Here is a 20,540-nt window from a genome sequence, read left to right on the forward strand (position 1 = left end):
AGCTCATGGCTGGGTGTGGAAAGGTGGCTTTGCTTTCACGCAGTGCATCTACAGTAGGATGGTAAACCAGGAGTGGTAGTAGGTCAGTCCCACAACCCTCAGCAGCAGAGTCACGTGAGCTTAGTGTAGAGCTAACGCACTGCATGGTACCATCTAGATAAGTCCTTGTAGCCTATAAATGACACTTGCTGATCACATACTTTTGCTTTGAGAAAAATAAAGGGCTATATTTGATACTTGAGTACATTTTTTTTTTCCTTCAGAACAACAACTACGCACATAATTTAATGGGAAATATTAAAGAAGTTTTTGTCCAAAAGCTTTCAGTATGATGGTCTGTAGCTTTTAAGAGTGTCTATGTGTATTTCATGCAGCAATACCTCAGTACTTTGGTGTTCTCAATAGTTGTATTTCTATCAAAATTTTCCAACTTCTTTCCACATCTGTCAGAAAAGCTACATTAATTCCTAGAAGTAGGGTTATTTGTAATGTTTCTCTAGACTTTTTTAAAACTAAAAAGAAATAAAAATAAATCCAGCTGCTAAGCTTTAAGGTTTACAGTAGAACAGAGGAAATAATGGCAATAAATTTGCTTGAACTTGTCATGATAATAATAATAACAACATTTCTATAAAGCTTAGATTGAAGAAAATCCAGCAGAAAAACTGATTAAAATCTATCATATAAAAATTGACTGCTTCCACCCACTCCTTCCCACAGTTCCTCTGAGCATCACTGTGTGTTTATTTTGAATGTCTATGGTAAGGAGTTATTGAAACTAAATCAGGTTTTAATAAAACAAGGTATTGTGGGATTTCTGTGGGGCTGAAGTTCAAGCTAACAGTCTTGAATATATAACACCAAATATAGATTTTGCTTAAGTTAATACCAAAGGGACTTTTATTTAGCTTGCTTTCTTTCTCTGCTCTACTAGAGAAAAATTAACGTCTCATCACCTCTAAGAAAGTCAAAGTTATTCCAGAAGAGTGAGAGATTACAAAGTTCCCAGCATCACAAATAGAGGTAGTTATTTTAAACAATAGCATTGAACCTTCTATATTGCTTCTCTTGCTCTTTCAGCACACACTCGTCTCTCTGTAGGATGGATTCTCGGCTGCAAAGCATCCAGATCCTACTTTATGCGTATGTGAATATTCAAGGTTAACAAGAATATATTCCCTGGGGGAGAAACAGTCAGTGCTATTCAGACAGCATTCCTTTTTTCCTTCCTTGCCATAGAGTAGGCTGTTGAAAATGTCTGTTGAAACTGCATGAGCGCATGAACAAATTTAATGTATCTAATTGGGATTGAGGAGAGAGAGGATAAATTTAACTCTTTCCTACATGATAATTGTTGTCTTTTCTATTCCCATACAGTGCATGGGTTTGGGGGCTTTTTTAAACCCAGCCCATTATCAACGACCCAAGCCGGTGTCCCAGGTCACAACTTGACTGGGGATTAGGGAAGACAAGATTCACATCTCTGGTTTTCAAGCAGGTTGCCCTCTTAGCCAGAGGTAGGTGCTTGTCTATTGCTAACCTGACTGGATTAGATTAGAAACCTAAGAACAATTTTTGCATGTCCTCTTTATTTCTTCTCTTCTTATGGACTTCTGAAGGCATTTGGTTGGCCCTGGGAGTACCATTCTTATACGGATCCCATGCATTGCCTGGAAGGACTAGGACCTATGGGGACCTGGGGACTGTGTGTTGGAGTAGGATGTACTGCAACAGCAGTGACGTACTTATTCTGTACCTGAGCTGGGCAGCTGAGAAAGCCCAGCCTGGGTACAAGCTGTCAGGCGGTTTCATTTTGCCTGTAGGCGCATCTAGACAATATGTGCACAGCTGAGCAATTTGCTTGGCCTTGTCCCTTTTAACACAAGGAGCTTGTATTAAAAGAGGACACATGACCAGACGGTCAGCCAGACTATCATGGTTCGTGGCCAACCACTGTGGCCACACCTTCCTCTTCCTGTGCAGCAATCTGGTCATTAATCTGTGCTTCCTGACACACAGACCCTTCCTCAAGGCAGCCAGCTGTATTTGCTGAAGCACAGGAAGGCATGGAACCTTTGGAGTGGCAGTCTCAAATGGGACCAGCAAGGGTGTGCCCAGTGCTGCAAAACCAGTGGGGTGAGAGAGGCAAGTGGTGAGGGTACGGAGTCAGAACCCGTCAGGATGAAACCTCTGCACGCCCCGACGTCTCTCTCTGTTGTGTGCCCTGGTTCCACGTTAAGGAAACGGAGGGTGCCCTAGGCAGGACCTGAGACGCCCCCCGGCACATGCCTGTCACAGTGTGTGATGTGCCAGGGCCCTGGGACATACCATCTCCTAGAATGGTTGCAGCCACGACTGCTCCCACTGATCTTGTGTGGGCTCATCCAAAATACAGATTAACTTGCCATGGATGCAGAGACTTCCAAACTGGCCCTGTGCAACATGAGATGAGGCTTGGCAGGGCTGGTGCGTAGCCAGCGCTAAAAAGGGCTGATGGGTGCTGGTGACTGCAGACATTCAGTGCCCTGCTCTCCAGCACACCCCTCGGCACCCACTGCCATCCGGCATTTTGTTATCCAGTATGTCCTGACAGTCCCAGGTAAAGACATCAATTCAGTGCTGCTGTGCTGATTCGGTTCCCAAGCAGCTGGCTGGGGTAAAAGAATGGGTTAAGCATTTAGACATTGACCATTCTTGGATTAGACTACGATCCGATCACTTTTTAATCTTTCTTTTGATAAGGTAATTTAACCACAGTTTTAAAATTCAGCGCAGTGTAGATATTCAGCCCTCAAATATTTCTTACTTTGATTTCCTGAATTCTTTTTTCTTCCCCCAGAACATGCGGAATGAATACATGGTTCTGTGAATCATCTCAGTCATGCTTCACATGGAGGTAATGCTGCCACTTTACTTATCTGTTTTATTGACCCATTTACACAGGCAAGGGTGGTGCTGCAAGCTGATATTCAATTGGTGATATTCTGATTTCCCGGGATATGTGCAATATGACTAATTTTATGAGTTAAACATTGAAGAGATGCCACTAGTTTTTAAAAGTCACATTCCCACTTGGTTCTTTCTCATAATTGTTGTTACAAGCAAGATTACTGGGATCACCATAACAGTAAAAATAAGTGGGGGGAAGTGTTTTGCCTGAGTCTGGGGTTTTGGAAGATCTTTTTTTTTTTAATTTATTTTACACCGGACAGCATTTATGCATTTGTATACGGTCAGTGTCTCTACTTGCTGTTTATAAGCAGTTTCTCTCCAGAAAATATATAAACCTGGGACTGATTAACAGGAGGAGCACATCACAGATGAGATTGTGGGGGCGGTGGCTGAAAAGTAGAAGCGGGATAGGGTCGAGGACTGACCCTTGGGTCCACCCCTTTCTGCGCACTGCCGTTCTGCTCTTCCCTTTTTTTCCTCTCCTTTTCAGGAGAAACTACTGAACTTGAAGGAAGGCTCCACGTTTTGATAGTCATGGCACTCTTTTCTTCCCTAACCCCAGTCTTTATAGCCGTTATATGTGTTTTGATTGGGGTAATATTGAAGAAGACTAATGGAGAGAAGGAAAAACGTGAGACTAAAAGCAAGCCTCTGTCTCGCCCGTGGGTGGATGAAGATTTAAAAGATGGCACTGACCACCACTTAGAGGAAGAAGGTAAGAAAACTCTCATCCATCTGAGCACTTTTGTTTGAATTTTAAGCTGATTTTGTAGACGTATCAGCCCACTTCTTACTACCTAGCGCTACATATTTTGTAGCAGCACCCCCAGAAAAGTTGGAAATAATTTTATTGCAGTTAGTTATTACAGAAGTCCTCCATTTGTGACTTCTGGGAATGTCTATGAGAACTTTAGCTGGCTTAGCACTGGGATAATTTGGGAAGTATGTTGATCAAATATTTAAGAACCAAACGTGGTGATGGTGCTAATCTCTCTTCACTCAATTGCATATTTTAACCTGTACAGAATGCCCCCCATTTTTTTTTTCCAGTAGCGGTTTCTGATACATAGCTTGGACAAAGGTCTGAGCACAAAATGTGCCCTTCCTTCTTTTTGCTTCCTGACTATCCTCCATAAGCTCCCTTCATCTCCTTGTCTAATAAAAATGTGCAGAGTTTTGTTCCTATGAAGTTTTTAAAGTTGCAGTTAATACAGCGCTTTTTTTTTTTCCTCAAACTGATTGTGGAGGCTTTTTGTGTGTGTTTTGTCACATAATGACACATTCCCTGAGTCCGTTTCTAGGAATCTTGAAACTTAAATTGCTTTTCTTCACATATACCTATTTCTAAGAACCATTATTTCTCTTTACTTCTCAGTGTTCAGTGCACTTTGACTTAATGTTGTGTATCAGTTTCCAGAAATAGTTGATACATGGAACATTTTAAACCATGTTGACTATTTCCCAAATACACAAAACTTCTTTAAAAATTAGTTAATGTGTTGTATCTTCCTTTGTTCGATGCAAAATAGATTCTGTATAAATTTCCTTTGTCACTAATGGCTTACTAGTTCAGTTTAATTGCTGCAAATTAAAATTCCTGTGGGTAGTTCAAATGATAATCTATGAATTATCAGTGACATCTGTGACTACAGCTGTTTCTATCAGTTTAAAAATTTAGATCCTCTAAATAAACAAAACCTATTAGATCTTAACAAGGAGCCTTGCTGCCACAGCTCCATATACAAAATGTTATCCTTTTAAGTCATGGTTGTTTTCCCTTTTATTCAGGTGTTAAATTCAAAACTGTACTAGTTTAAATTACTTACAAAAAGTTGACAGGTAGACACATTTGTGATCTTGCTAAAAGGATATTTATTTATTTTTAAACAAAACCTCTCTCAATGTACCATGTCATCCAACATTAAATTAGGTTTTCTTGCTATGTGGCTTTTAACAATGAATAATCATCTTCCCCTTAATGAAGTGTGATAAAAACTAACACCTCTGCAAACCAGGCATGTCTCTCACCTCCAGGAAAATTAACATAATTGCATCATGCATAGGGAAGCTTTTCTTCATCGGGGGAAAGCCCAGCCTAAGAGAATATGGCCAGCTTGGTAAGGATCTGCTACTCTGCTAATGCTGCAATTAAGGATCACAACATATTCACCTTGTTGTCAGTGTTAAAATTCTCACTGACTGCAGTAGATGCTGAAAGGGAAAGGTGGATATAAACAGAGATTTTCTCAATGGTGAAGAATGTTCTACTTGCTGTGTGAATTCTGCTACTTTACCAATGTGTCTTACTTCGTAAGGAAAGCTCATTTCTGCTTAAATGTCTCGAGTTGGCTTGTGTTTAAAGACAAAGTTCCTCTCAAGAAAATTTGAGTTTAGGTGAGACGAAATATTTTTTAAGGCCTTGCCTAAAGCTGGAATCTAGGGCTGCTGAATTTTGAGTGCTCCCCTGCCAGGAAGGGGCAGCTGAAGACCATGTCTTTCAATACTTGGCCAGGACCAAAGTGAGGGGGCTTTGCCAAGAAAGTGAAGCTGTCTCTCAGAGCAGCACTGAACTTACTGCGGCAACATCAGCCCTGAAGTGGCACCGGCAGGGATGTTTCCCCTGAGAGGGCCATACTTACGAGCAGCAGAGCATTCAGTGTAATTAGCTGAACTGCTTGGGCAGGCTCAGTAGAGTCACATATTGGCAGTGAAGGGCAGAAGGGGGACGGCCAGGTGCTCCCAAGCTTGTCTGCGTTATGCTTTCAGCAGCTGAAGAGAAGGATGTTTCTCAGAGCAGCCAGAAACCCCCTTTGGTTAAGTGGAAAGCATTCACTCAGTCCATTTGTTTAAGGCCTGAGCTGGCAGTACTTCAGATTTGTTTGCGTACCCATCTGTCCTCTTGTAACTTTTCCTTGCGTTTATGAGATCCGGAAGGAGAGATTGTTGTGCCGTGGATTGGCAAAAATGGTCTGTATGTCTGGCCGTGTGTGACTACCAATTTAATACAGAAGAAAAAGACGTTTCTGCAGCCATGTCTTGAACGGTGAGTCACAAGGGCTGTCTACTAGTGCTGGGCATCTGATCCCCAAACGGTGGTACCTCGTCTCCCACTGCTTCAGGTTTACACAGTCAGATCTTGCAAAGACAATTTCTGGCAAATGATTCAGGGAACTTAGTGTATATTGGTACTGACATCGTGTCCTTCCCCAGTTAATTACACCTGTTAGGCTCAAATCGAGAACAAATATAAGACGCTTTCTTGGTTTTATATTCAGATCAATACAGTTGATGGATAAGGTAAATACAGACCCAGTTTACAGTGGTGTGGAAGAGGAGAATGAATTTTATCTGCATTCTTGTTACTTTGGGGATTGGTTGCAGAGGTTATTAGCAAGGACATTTTATTACTACATATTTAATCGTGGGGACTTTATTTGGTGATGTACTTTATTTAAGGATTATAAAGCAATGTGCAATTCCATCTTTTCTGAAAATACAGTGGTCATTGCTTGTGATACTTCTTATAATAAACCTCTCCCACTTAGGTGTATTTCTTCTCTACCCAAGTTCAAAGGCTTCCTGGATCTTTTAATAATAATACTGACATGAATGAGGCATAGTAGTTTAATATTCCAATTCAGTGACAGTTCATATTATGTGTCATTTAGGAACACAGGATTTACATGGACGTGGTGCATCATTGTGTTTATCTACTTGCTGTTGCAGACACCTCCAGCCTTTGTCAGCAGCTGAATGAACTTGAAAAATGGCCTTTTTTGACCCTGTTCCTTTAACCTTGCTGGCAGGCTATTCCAGAACTTTCTGCTATGGGTTAAAAAAATCTTCCTCTGCCTGCCTAAATTTATTTAATGCTAATGATAGTTTATACTAATTTTTCCTGTTCCGTCCTCATGTTAGTTTAAAGGATACTTTTTCCAGCCCTGGTCTTATACCTTCCTGTGGTTTACAGACAGCAATCAGATTACCTCCCAGCTTTCCTTTTAATAGCTAAACCAGCAAATCTCGTTATAAAACAGCCAATCCATTCTTCTGAAGATCTTAAGAAACCTTCTGCTACTACGTTCCAGTTTGAGGTAACTTTCACAATATTTTGATGCTGCCTTCTTTCTCCCAGGGTCTGCCTCTCCCACTTAATAATTCTTTTGCTTAAGGATCCCTAACCAAGTCTTGAGGTTTCAGCCTGCTAACCACTGTTTATAACCCACCAGTAAAGCACTCCATCTCTTTTAGTTCCCTATTTGCCACACATCCAGTTCAGGATTGGATTCACTACTGGGATTCCTGTAGCGGCAGATTATGTATCAGTCTACCATTAATCAAGCAAAAAGCACAAGGTCAGTTGCCCAGCATTTTAAGTCCAAAGATCTGAAAGCTCTCTTTATATACATTTAATTGTTTTCCTATGCATTGCATCTTTACACTGGAAAAGAGGATTGGAGAAGCATTCTGTGCTTAGAAAGCAATTCCTTAGAAAAGAAACTGGAAGAGCTGGTTTGGAAAGCAAATGCATTGGTCTAGACTGAGGTTACTTGTGAGGGTCAGTCTCAGGACCAATTGTTAATATTATATTGTCTTCTATCCACAAAACCGAGGAGTGAATAAGTGAAATATTTCTATTTTAATGACTTAAAACTGGGAACCAACAACACAGGGAAGTATCAGCGTAGGTAAAATGAACAGCCAACAGAAATGAAATGACAAGTCATTGTACTCAGTGGGAGTGTATTATTAGGAACTTATGGTAAGAATTTTTTCTACAAACTGAGGCAAAATTTATTACATGATTTGTTGGCTGATTATAACCTCCCATATGAACTGCTGTGAAGAACACATTATCCTAAGATGTATCCAGAGAGATATTTCTGATAGAGTTTGAGAAACATACTTTCAAAATGAGATTTCACTTGGGATATCTGAGCCAAACCATTTCAGATTTGCTTAAAAAGGAGGAAGCCTGATGACTATTGCAAATGTACAACAGAATTGATGGCAATCTTGAGAATGTGGCTAACAAGATAATAGACTGACTGTCAGGATGTCTGTTGTCCATCAAATGATGGAATACACAGAGGTGTAAACAAGACGTTTGTAGTATTCTATAACGTGGCTGTACGAACAGGAGTATGTCCAAACACAGCAATTAAAGATATAGAGAGCATGCACTAAACAGATGGTGCTGATAATGATTTTAGCTTAGCATATGGATAATGTTAACTGCTAAGACACATGGTGGAAAAGAATAAATAATAAATGAATTTATTATACAAAAAAAAAAATTGCTAGGAGAGTTTTGGGTTTGTGTGTCAGTTCTCTCACTTCTGTGTGGTTCTGCCTCAGCCAGTATTCCTATTTTGAGTGCATTAAAGTTTTTAAGTTTTTCATACAAAACTGAAGCTCAGATATGGTGATTCTCATACTTTCATTCTCACTAGTCACCCCATCTTTGTCCCATGTTCAACTTCTTTGGAAGTACATTTCTTGTTTCATCATGTTATTATTAAGTTGAACCATCCAGACCACACAGCAGCTTCATTTCTTTCCTTCGCTTCTAATTTCATGGAGAAAAAGCCCCAGACAAGCAAACCTCAGAAAATTTAATGCAGCTTGGCCTTAGGTAATACTGCAAGTTTTACACTTTCTGACTTACAAGGCCTAGGTCTCTGTGCTAACTAATCCTTTTCTTCCATTTCTAGTTGCCTATAGATCATTGAATTGAGATATTTATTCAACCAGTTACATCTAAGATGATTTTTATACCTCTGATTTAAAGAAATGCCAAATCTCTCTGCTTCCTGATCCCTGAATTCTTCAATCTGAGTTCTCCGACTTAATTTTTCTTAATCCCTTATTTACCCCAAGTTTGTTCCCTTAAAAATTGAGAGCCACAATTATAGACCTAACACTCCTTACCCTTTCATTTAGTCAATTAGATCAGATGAACTGATGATCTGAGTTTAGAAATACATTTTTTTTTTCTTTGGTAACATCCTCCCCTCTCACTGAAACCAAAGCCGAGAGAGTTACTGTACCAGAGAAGAATGGGTCATTTTATTAAGGTATTGGGTGCTTCAGCTGGGAAGTCTGTTTCCTAGTATTATCATATTCCCACTTCGGTCTTCACCTGGAAAGCTATGCTTCTGCCACGTACTTCATAACAATGATGTGGCTGAGGTAACATGACTCTCTCTTAAAGATGTGTCCTGATCTAGAAGTGACCTTGGGGCATTTGCAGGCTTCACAGTATCCCAGAAAACAGTGCATCCCAAAAAGAAACCCTTTTTGTAGCGATGCTACTTTTTCATTTCTTTACAATCCACCGCAACATCAATTACCTATTTTTTTTAATATGCTTCCTGTACAAGTCAAAGCAGGTACTGCTGCTGTTATTGCACCTTCATTCTACCCTCCCTGTCATGTTTTCTTTCATGTCCTGTACAGACACTGATTGCTCGTCCAGTTTGCTGGCTAGGCCTCTTCACTCAACTGGCCAGAAGCAACGTCCTCTTTAGACTAAGCACAGCACCTGAGTCAGCTCTCTGACCACTGTCCTCATCTGTATAAGTAATTTAAGTTTGCTCTTCATCCTTCTGTTCTTCAACATTCATGTATGTATTGATGGTATATCACCTACCTGACTTTCCTCTCCTTGTGTTTCAAAACCAAGTACAGAGATTACACAAATTTCCTCCAGCCTTTGCTCCCATTTGAAAAACGTCCTTTGTAAAGATTTTTCAGTAGTCTCGTTATATCCAACTCAAAATGCTTGTTGATAGTTTTGCAATAATACTAGAAAAAGAGATGACCGAGCAGGGCTTTGATGTGCTTAGAGGCCAAGGTTAGACCATCAAGTCTGCTCCACCAGTGTCTGAATAAAAGGTGTCGTGCATTGAATATATGCTATTTCCTACTTTCCGAACTTTGATAGAAACCTCATCATAAGACAGTAAATAGTGAGAGCACATAAGAACTCTTGGGTCCTGGAGTTAGTTTTATTTGACTGTTTCTAGACTAGAAATAATCTATTTCTATTTCCCAGGACGCTCAACATTGTAAACTTGTGAAATGGGCAGGGATGATCACTACAGCACATTGATGTAAGCGCAAATAGTATAGCCTGAGCTGAAACTTTCACCAAGACACTAATCCAATGCCTGCTTTCAGTATAGTTTTATGGTCAGATTCTGCCTTCTGATAGACAATGCACAACCTCAGCTGATTTCAGGAAGTTTTTTGTTATCGCAAGGAAAATATTTCTTCCGATTAGAAACTCCTCTTGCGTGAGTGCCTATAGATAAAATTAAGATGTGCATCATTCTGTGTAACTGTTAAATCTCAGTTCAGCAATGAATATCTTTGTTGTAGCTTCAGTACTGCTACACACAAGGTGGATTTGGAGAGGGAGAATTAATTTTACTGGACCAATCCAGAGAGTTGCAGGAGGTCATCCCAGCTTCCAGGCCTATAAGTCCTTCGAGAGGAGCTTGCAGGAAAGGTTACGTGCCCAAAGCTTGCATGACTTTCTGTCCTGTCTATATCAATAGTCACTTTCTGAATTTCTCTACTGGCCAGAAAGTCGTCGGTCAAGTCGGAAAGGGTTGCTGAGTTGCCATCCCCCAACTCCCTCTTTTTTCACTTAGATTTTATTCCTTTTTGGGTCATCACTTTTTTTCTCAAATCCTTTGGCTGCCAGCCACCACTGTCTCAGCTTCTGTCTGTGGAAGGATTTTTTACTTTTACTTTTAACAAGTTCTCATCTGGCATCGCTTAACTCATTTTCTTTCTCACATCTTCACAGCAATTGTCTCAGTAAAACTGAACTAAGGTCACTGTGCCTCTGATTGCATGGGCCCTACCCCCTGGGCTGAGGGTTACACCTTCTTCCAGATCACCAGGCAGAGATGCAAGAGGCAGAGATATGCATCCTGCAAACTGTTCCACAACTGCACTCCCTGTGAATCTTCGAGGAGAGGCTGCATATTGACTTTTACCAGTTTAATACAGTGGTCCTTGAGAAATGGCATCCTATGGTACCGTGCACAGTGTAGAAGAGGTGGGAAGGATGCAGAGCTCTAACGGTCTCCCCGCCTCCCCTCCCCAGCTACCCTACCACTCCAAAACACGTAGGGAGTTGAACACCGGGTCCCCAGCAGAAGCTCTTCCTCTCCACATCCTATTGCACCACGCTACTTGTTAGTGTAAACCTAGCCTTTGTAACCCCATGGTATTCCCTTCACTGAGTGTGGAGGAGGAACGGCAAAAAAGGGGGTGTGAAAGTTTCAGGAGGAGATCATCACCAGAATCCCAGCAAAGGGCAAGTTCTAGTCAGCTGGTTGCTATCGAATAGTAAATAATGTACTGTACTAAGTGTAAACCTCAAAGGGAACACTGGGAAGAGGCATCCTCTTCCTTTTTCAGTTTGAGTGTGCAAGATGCCTGCAAAAATAATTTTTATGAGTCACTGCTTCCCGTTACCCTGGAGCCAGGTCCTTGCAGACTGTGACTGAGAGTGCTTAACACAGGCATGAAATGCTAAACTAAACAAACTTTCTGGGTGACTTTTTTGTATGCAAAATGAAAATGCATGTTGTTTGGGGACTAGAATCGTTCTGTTTAGATTCAACATACGAAACTGGATATATTGCGGCATCTTGCACATGCTGAGCCACGGTTGTGAATATTTCACCGCCGTTTATAAAACAAACCAAAAATCAGGTTGGTCTCTAAGGCAACTGAATACTACTAAAACAGAAATAACTTCTGTTTGAATTTGTACTGGAGATTGCTATGATTGTGGAATAATAACCTAATGGCGACTGAAAAGAACTGGAATATTTTTTCCCGACTCAGCCTTCTGTATCAGATTGCTCAACACTATTGACTAGTCAAAACGCAAAATTTAAATGGCTTTAACTTCCACATCATAGTTGCAAAAAATGCCATCGCTGCTGATTCTAGGAATGTAGGAGAGAAAGAAGAGATCTCGGAGACAACAGAAGATGCATTTTTTTAGTGTAAAAAAAAAAAAAAAACAAAACCAACAAAAAAAAAAAAAAAAAAACAAAAAAAACAAAGAGACAGATTTCAGTGAAATGAGGAACCATTTTGAGTTCTTAAATTAAAGACAAGAAACATAATATCGTACATTTGATATGGTATAGATGCCTGTCACCCATTTCCCCTTATGCTGAAAGTATTGTGAAACCAAAGAACTTAACCACAAAGTCACATTTGTGTAGAGCCCTGTGTAGTGCAATGCTTTTTCTATGAAACGTGAAAAATATGAGAAGAAGAATGACATTCAGCTCTCCTTAGGAGATTTTTCACATCTTGGTAGTTAAGCCCTCTCCTTAACTTCAATAGTTTGATTGATATATTTCTTATTAGACTGCTCAGGAAGGAACACGCTTGTTCACACGTACTTACTGAGAAAAGTAAGCTGAAAGGTTGACCACCTTTAAACTGCTGGTTCAGCTTGTCACCCATTTTTACAGGCAGGCTTGCAGACTGGAGAAAGCCATAACTTCTTCATGGATCACACTTGCTACAGCCAGCCAGGACTCTCTTGCCTCTCAGTGTTTAAACAACATGTTTATTCAGTAGCTGGAGCTGGGGATCAATGAGTTGTGTCAATTGGAACCTCAGACTTTGCCTTTCCAGTGGTATAGAAGCGCGGTGTATGCCAATGCAGGACAAAGTGCATTATGGTGGTGAATGCCAAAGATTATAAACCATGTTCTCCAGCAAAAAAAAAATCCCTAATCACTTGTATTTCCTTGCAGAGGCTGAAGAAGAGTGGCAAGGACTTGAAGAAAATGTTGCCCATGTCCCCTTCTTTGCGGAGCGCTACCCTGAGGACGAAATGATCAAAAGGTCAAAGGTGTTTTATGAGCTTCTGAATAAGAGGCGGTCTGTCAGGTTTCTCAGTGATGAGCCGGTCCCCAGGGAGGTTATCGATAATGTCATCAGAACAGCAGGTATGGTTCGGAGTGGCTCAAGGTCTGGAAAAAAAAAAAAAAGAAAAAAAAGGATTAGCATTGCTGTTCAACTGTGTAAAAGGGGTGTGGGAAAGCCAAAGGAATTGGCATTTGGTTTTCCTAGATTCACCAGTAGCCATCATGACTGAGCACCCGTTGATTGATTGGAAATTACTCAGCTTGAACAACTATATGTCAGGGACGGGTTTGGAGCATTCCCAATTCCTCTGTGCTTGCAATGCACCCAAAAGGGAAAAAGAGCGTTTCAACAGCATGGAACAAAACATTTCATTTTTAAGCTTTAAAAGATGTTATTTGAAATAAAATTGATGTACAGCTTAGTGAAACATCTTTAAAATAGAAATATTGAAGTTTTTTCACTCAGAAATGTCAAACCATGTGTACCTCACACGCTTTATAATTTCATTTGTTATGATGATATTTATCATGTGGGGGTTTTGTTTGTCATTTTTTTTCTCCAAACAAATTGATGAAATTGTCCCAGCCGTGTGAAATATTTCAGTTGACATTAATTGTTGGGGTTTATTATGGGGAAAAAGGTTTCAGGCTAGAACAAAAAAAACTTTTCCAGTCCTTTCAGCATCAGTACTGGGTCCCTATTGATTATGACTGGAGGCTTATGCTGATCAAGGTTATTTGACTGAGTGTCAGAAAATAATTTCCTCCCCCCCCCCCCCCCTTTTTTTTTTTTTGGAGAACTTGTGTTTCAAACCATTACTGTAATGTCCCGGCCTGATCTCATCTCTGCTTTAGTAACATTGACTTCAGTCAGGAGTGGTTTTGACCCTCGTTATTTCTCCTCTATGAACCAGTTGCTGTTAGTATAGAAAATATTCACAAGCTGCCTTAGAGAAAAGTTCAGTAGCCTCTAGCAGGATTAATAATATAGAGATTGTGAGCAATTGATGTGCATTGTTTTCCCTTTAAAAGCTGTAAGCAGCTTTGTTACTGCACTATAACAAGTCTCCATCTTCCTCTAATTAGCTGGGAGTCATTGAAACACTGAGCATGTTTTGGCAAATGCAGCAAAGCGAACAAGCCTGGAGTGCAGATGAAGTACTTAGTAACCCTGAATGCTTTGGGCTGTGTGGAGGAAAAGAAAACAAAGCAAACCATAAATGTCATCAGTTCCTCCCCAAACCTGAGGAGAAGCAAGGTGCACGGTATAAACACATTTTTAATATAAAAGATATTTCAAGGTGCTTATTCAGTGTTTCTTAAACTGAAATCACTGCTTTGGTAAGGAAATACGGTATCTGTTCAAGACCTTCAAATATTTTAAAAATGTGTGTGAGGGACTAGAGAGACCTGAACAGTGTTCTCGACCTATTTCTCTGTGAGGTTGTACACATAACTATATTCTTCACCTTCTGGCTTTCATCTGCTAGGCAGTTAAAATATTCTCCAGTGGTGCTGGTGTGGAATAATCAAGGCTGAATAAGCAAATGCAGACTTAATACGTGCACACCTACATCCAGCAGCTGTCTTTGGGACAACAAACTCCAACTTGTATGCTATGTGGCAGATGTCTGCATTGTGCAGCTCCTCATCTTTGTCAGTCAGCGACAGATTCCTGCAGGTGTTCGCTTTGCCTTGTTTCCCTGAAAGCCATTAGCTTTGCCCTTCAGCTAAAACTATGTCTCAGAGCTGGTTGCCTATTCAGACAGTGTGTTGCTTTGGGTATAATGCTCTGCATTAACATTACTGTGTGCATTTATTGCACCATAATACTGCTTCATCATCAGAACCACAAAGGAATTTTTACAAATCCCTAGCTCTGGTTTCCTGTAAGATGGCTGTATGAAAGGACTAACTTCTGTCATTGAATAGGGCATTCTTGGAGAAAGTAATGAACAGGATTGCCTGCCAGAATTTGTCTCAGTCCTTTTCTTCTCATCTCATCAACTTGCTTTCCCATTGCTCTGCTGGTCAGCCTGAAAGCCCTCAGGGAAGAGCTGATACTTCTCACTGCACACCCTCCCTCAGCATTGTGCCAACCGGGCTTTCATCTTTCCCTGGTTTTGTACTAAGGTACCTCACCCAGCGGAGCGCACACCGAGCCCTGGACCTTTGTGGTAGTGCAAGATGCATATTTAAAACATAAGATCCGTGAGATCGTAGAAGAAGAAGAAGAAATCAACTACAAAAAAAGGATGGGAGACAGATGGGTTAATGACCTGAAAAGACTGAGGTATGAAAAATTCACTTGGTTAAGGGGATTGATGGGAGCTGTGCTTTGGTCTAGGAAAGAGTATATTGGGAAGTTTTAGTCATGCTTCTTTTTAATTCCCCCCCCCCCCCCTTTTTTTTTTTCCGTTTTCCCCCTTATTTTCAGGAAGAAAGAAACCAAACTGAAAACATTCAGCTCAATTCTCAAAACCTTGTTTTTAAAAATGGTCTTTGTGGTCCTTAAACTCTGCCCAGTTTTCTGGTGCTGCTCAGGAGGGCAGCTGTAAATATTTCTTACTTCCTGATCACAGAAAAAGAAGGAAGGTGCGCTCAGAGAGTTGCCAGGGTCACTATAATGTGGTCCTGTTGCTAATTTACAGCTGGAAAGAAGAAGCTCCTGTCTGAGAGAAGTGGAATTCTCACCCTGGAGGAGCTGAAAAAAAATAATTACTATCTGTATATGTTAATTCCAGCTAGCTGGTTCTAAGGGTCAGCGGAGATGAACTGGACTGATACACACAAAAGAAAAACTCACTATGCCTGTGTGTTTCAATCTTACCAGAATAAATATGGAATAAGTCACTCCGATGTCCAGCACACCCTTTCCTGTTGCGTGGCTTTGTCTTGATTCTCAAGATGATGGGAATCTTACTGAACGCACCACAGTTTAGAAAACTGAAGTATTGAAAGAAGCTTGTCTTGAATTCTTCCGGTATCCTTTTCTTCTTCCCTCTTGCTTTTAATATATTTCTAAGATTCATGTTTGGAAAGAAAAACTCTAAAAAAAATGTGTAGAATTGTGCCTTGGTGGCTGGTTCATAAAACTGACTCCAGTAAAAAGGCTTATATACTCTCCATCTTGAAACTTTTCCAAGCATTAGGGCCCACCATTATTTTTTTTTTTATTCTATGTAACCTCTCTTGCCATACCCTTGTCCCAGTTTTTTCCTGTTGTTTGCCAAACAGTGAAGCCATTGGGAATTTTGCTGCTGACTGAGGTAGCCCCAAGTCTTGTCCTATGCAAATACTGAATTATGCAATATTTAATTGTTCCAAATGCCCTCCAAAGTCTGACTGACTTGCTTAACTTCACACAATGGGAAGACGTCTACTGAGTCTTGGCTTGTCAAATGAAGCGTATGCACAAAGCTTTATAGCGTTGATTTGCCCTACTTATTGTTTTGTTATAAAGTTTTTTTAATATATATACGTATAATTTGTTATAATGTTATTTTTCAGGTGCTTATGTGCTATGTAAATTTATGTGCCACGTAAACAACTAAAATGTAGTATTTTTCTTGAGTGAGAACAGAAGAAAGTACTCTTTTTTTTTAAATCTAAATCCTATGTCACAATTGTATATATTGTCATTAAAAAAATTGGGAAGCATATGAATTCTAGCAGGTCTGAAATACCCAGGAGCAGAATAACTTTTTTTTTCTGTGAGAATATATTTCTGTTTACGCCATAGACCAAGAAGTTTTGAACTTTTCTGCCAGCAGTTTTCCCTGCAATCACAAAAACAAGTTGGCACTGCTGGTAACAGGTGGAGCTGCAAGTCTGCAAAATTCCAGGAATTAAATAAATCTCAAGGGCAAATGCTCATGGGGCCAGTTCATGGATAAGAGGTCAAGAACTACCTTGTGATTGCACTCTTCAGAGTGAGTGCATCAAGTCCTGAGCTGAATCTGTTAAAACTGAGAAGTCTAATCACGCTTTTTTTTTTTCCACAGAAGTGTTTCTATTTAAGCTGATAATACTTAATCCTTTGCAGCAAATGTTCCAAGCTTTAGTCTCCTGCTATAATTGTCATGTACCTTTAGTGCCGCTTTGCAGACAGTAAATGTGACTTATGGGAAAGTGAAAAGCTTGCAAAATAAATGTCTTGAATATTATTCTTTTGCAGAACAAACTGGATCAAAGAGTACTTGGACACTGCTCCATATCTGATCCTCATTTTCAAGCAGGTATATGGACGGCTTCCAAACGGCAAAAAGAAGACCCACTACTACAATGAAATCAGTGTTTCTATTGCCTGTGGCATCCTGCTTGCTGCACTGCAGGTGCGTTGACAGAACTGACACACTGGAAGTCAATATACTGGTTTGGCTTACATGCCAAGACTATTCTGCCCAAATGAGGGTGGAACCCAATTTAGATTTTAACATTATCAGTCCTCTGGATTACTCCATTTCCTGGCAATGTGTCTTAGTTTTGAGTTTTAAAGTTATTCTGCACAGGCCCGCATCTGAGAGGGTGATTCCTACCCACAGTGCTGGTTAACAAGAAGAAAAATATAACGCAGTTTACTTCCAGAGTTTTTACTCTTCTCCCGGCACAGGCTTCAGCCCCTGTGGTTTCTGCCTTATTCTAACAGAGCTGACAGGGTCTGCAGGCTACCCAAGCGTGGCTGTGCAGTGCCATGCCGGCCCCTTCTTTTCAGTAATCCTGAAAAACTGGCTTGACCCCAAATCGTTTTTCGTACATGATGCTGGAAAATAAATGAGGGATATGTTTCACAGAACAGGCTGTACTATTTATTTCGAACAGTCTTTCCAAGGCATTTATGAAAGTGAACTTATTTCTAAAGCTCAGCTTGTTTGACACCAGCCAGTTGGATTTTTCTCAGTGGTTTCTCAGTGTTCAGTTCTGCTTGTTGTATCTGATGTACTCAAACCAGTGTTTAAATAGTGAAGCTATTCCGATAGTTAACTTGGCCTGTCAGCGGGATACAGCAAGGTGCCACCTCTTATATTAGGCCAATTTCCTACCAGGAACTCCCATTTCTGCTCTGTTCTGTTTTGAGTGATACTTCCCTTCTCGCATTGCTGCTCCTCAGGAGGATCGTCAGGGTAGGAAGTATGGGAAGTGAGCAGTGCAGAAGCACATTGCTGGGGTGTTGCTGCTCTGCAGCTGCACAGGGCTCTGTATCGTCCCTCCATGGAGCTGAGAGCAAAGGGGATGTTCAGGGAAGGGGGCAGAACCAGCACGGTGTCACTAAGGCCTTACACAGGAGCAGTAGGCGTGACAAGGCTCCACTTTCCCCTCAGCCAGCCCACCATCAGGTGGCATTTCTGAGGCTCCGTACCAACTGTTAGGCGTCTTAGTGCTGTCTCTTTCCCAGCTCCTAGAAATTAGTTGACAACATTAAAGGACACACTGCCATGGACTCGTAACATTCACCACCACCACCACTATTAGATCTTCTCTTCTTCAGAAGATCGTAGAGGTTACTTGATGTGAGAGGGCTGAGCACCCCTCCCTGGATGACTTTTATGTCTCAAAGCGTCTCAAAATGCTTGCATTACGTAGAGGGAGAGATTGAAATCCACATGTGCAACTCTTGGGAAGCACCTCAGCTGTTTGGTCTTATCTTGGATAATGTCAGCTCTTTACTGTTTGTCAGACTGCTTAGCTTTTCTGTGAGATTTCATATGAAAGGAGGAGTGATGCATAGACTACTTTTGGGGTTCTGATGTAAGCCAGAACATTACCCACTGTGAGAGATGGCAACAGACTCCTGTGACAAGTTCTGAGGCAGAGACTGTGCCCTTTGTCTCCATGAGGTGCAGACCTTGGGCACGAACAAATATTCACAAAGCTGTAAGGCATCTTCCTGCCAGCTCTGTGGAGGCAAGACCTGGAATATTTCCTTTGTATGAGCCAGATGAACCCCATGGAATGATATTCCATTGATATCCCCACAACTGCCTCTCAACTTCACTGTGGCCGTGGGTCCCCCGCTACACCGAGCGCTGCAGGCAGGCTCCTGCTGTGCAGCGTACGGATGCGTCTGGCAAAATACGCTGCTGCTGCACTGGAAAACTGCTGTACTTCTCGGTAAGCAAAGCAGGCATCCTTTATGGTACCATTGAGGCTATTAGTAAATCAGATGTTCTAAAGCCTGCGGCAGAGTCTAAGGAAGCAGCATTTCTGGGCTAGTCAATAGGAGAATGTGTACAGGTCTGGTATGAATAATGGGTGCCAACACAGGGCGCAGACCCCTGTCTCACCCTGCTGCTGTCTGTCTTGCTGCAGAACGCGGGTCTGTACACAGTGACCTCCACACCCCTCAACTGCGGCCCCCAGCTCCGGGTGCTGCTCCAGCGCCCGGCAAACGAGAAGCTGCTCTTGCTGCTCCCCGTTGGCTATCCCAAGAAAGATGCTACCGTGCCTGCGCTGACCCGAAAGCCGCTGGAGGACATCATGGTGGTCATGTGAGCCCAGCACCCCGAGGAAGGAGCACATCCCTGGCTGCCAGCTAGAAAGCAGCAGCCTGCTGAAGTTGTCACTGCTGTTGCTGTGTATCGTCCTCCTACGTCACTGCCGCTCTGGCTGTTTACACCTGGTTTTCTCTGAGTGCTGGTAATCACGGTGGCTGCTTCTACTAATAGCAGGAAGCAGCCAAGCACTGTGTGTTTGACAGGTGCCATTACCAATGCACCCAGGCGGTTGCTCCAGGGAACACATACGATGGCATTTAAATGACCTTCATCACTCGATTTTTTTTTTTTTTCTTACGCATTGTAGGGACAAATCTTTCCTTGAATTGGAATGTATATGCTCTTTATACTTTTGTGATTACCATTACATGGTTATTTTCACTTCAGAATTTTAATGGAGGTCATATTAAAAGATATAAAGAGGTCAAACTCAGACGTCTTATCTCGATCAGCGTGTGCTATTTAAACGCTCTTTCGCCTTCACAGTGTTAGGTTCTGCAAAGGGGAAGCTATTTTTCTCATATACAGTAGCATTTCCCCTACTTGATTGATCTCAAAAACCTTGTCCATACCAGGCTTTCTTAAACTACTGCTGGTACAAGTGTCTTCGGCTGGGGGAGATCTAGTAGGAACATGGCATCCAAGTAATTTTCTTGTTACCATTTATTTATACATGTTCCAGGCACAGTTAGATCATATGGCAGCTATCAATCATGCCCCCTATATTTGCTGCTTCCACTGAAAGCAGCCCGAATGGGAGCTACTGTTCTGGTTATCCTGTTTATACCTACACCATTCTAGTTTAACACCCTGAAATTTATACTGCCTTAGAGACCCTGACATGCGAGAGATGCTTTCATGTCACACCAAATCCGTCATGTTTTGGTTTATTTTAAAAAGGCTGCTTCCCACAAAACCAACGCTCCCTACTAAAAGCCTTGTGCACAGGGCAAGATGTATGTGGGCACCAGCGGGAGCTGCTCACTGGAAGGGCTGGTGCTGCTGATGCCTGCGCTGGCAGAGCCCCCTCGTGGGGTTGCGGTTCCCACCGGCTTCACCGACAGCACAAGATGAAAACCCTGGAAGAGAGAAGTCCTTCCCTGAAGCTGCCTATATTCTGTTAAATACTTTCCCACCCTGCTCTCTGCTGCATGTAACTTCAGGCAAATTCAGCCAAATT

General features: G+C 41.5%; 1 protein-coding gene across 2 annotated transcripts; it reads left to right on the forward strand.

Moving 5' to 3' along the window:
- The first annotated feature begins 1,377 nt into the window (after positions 1 to 1,377).
- Positions 1,378 to 19,808, forward strand: IYD (iodotyrosine deiodinase). Of its 2 annotated transcripts, XM_074580400.1 has the most exons (7): positions 1,378 to 1,517; positions 2,840 to 2,896; positions 3,443 to 3,667; positions 12,753 to 12,947; positions 15,000 to 15,159; positions 17,044 to 17,200; positions 19,176 to 19,808. In XM_074580400.1, the coding sequence occupies exons 3-7, from the start codon at positions 3,487 to 3,489 to the stop codon at positions 19,356 to 19,358; spliced, it is 876 nt and encodes a 291-aa protein (XP_074436501.1). In that variant the 5' UTR covers positions 1,378 to 1,517; positions 2,840 to 2,896; positions 3,443 to 3,486; the 3' UTR covers positions 19,359 to 19,808. The 2 variants fall into 2 exon arrangements, with proteins under 2 accessions (XP_074436501.1, XP_074436500.1); XM_074580399.1 differs by lacking the exons at positions 1,378 to 1,517; positions 2,840 to 2,896 and having other exon boundaries at positions 3,363 to 3,667.
- Positions 19,809 to 20,540: the final 732 nt, after the last annotated feature.

This window comes from Larus michahellis, chromosome 3 (genome assembly GCF_964199755.1).
Source record: "Larus michahellis chromosome 3, bLarMic1.1, whole genome shotgun sequence".
NCBI lineage: Eukaryota > Metazoa > Chordata > Aves > Charadriiformes > Laridae > Larus > Larus michahellis.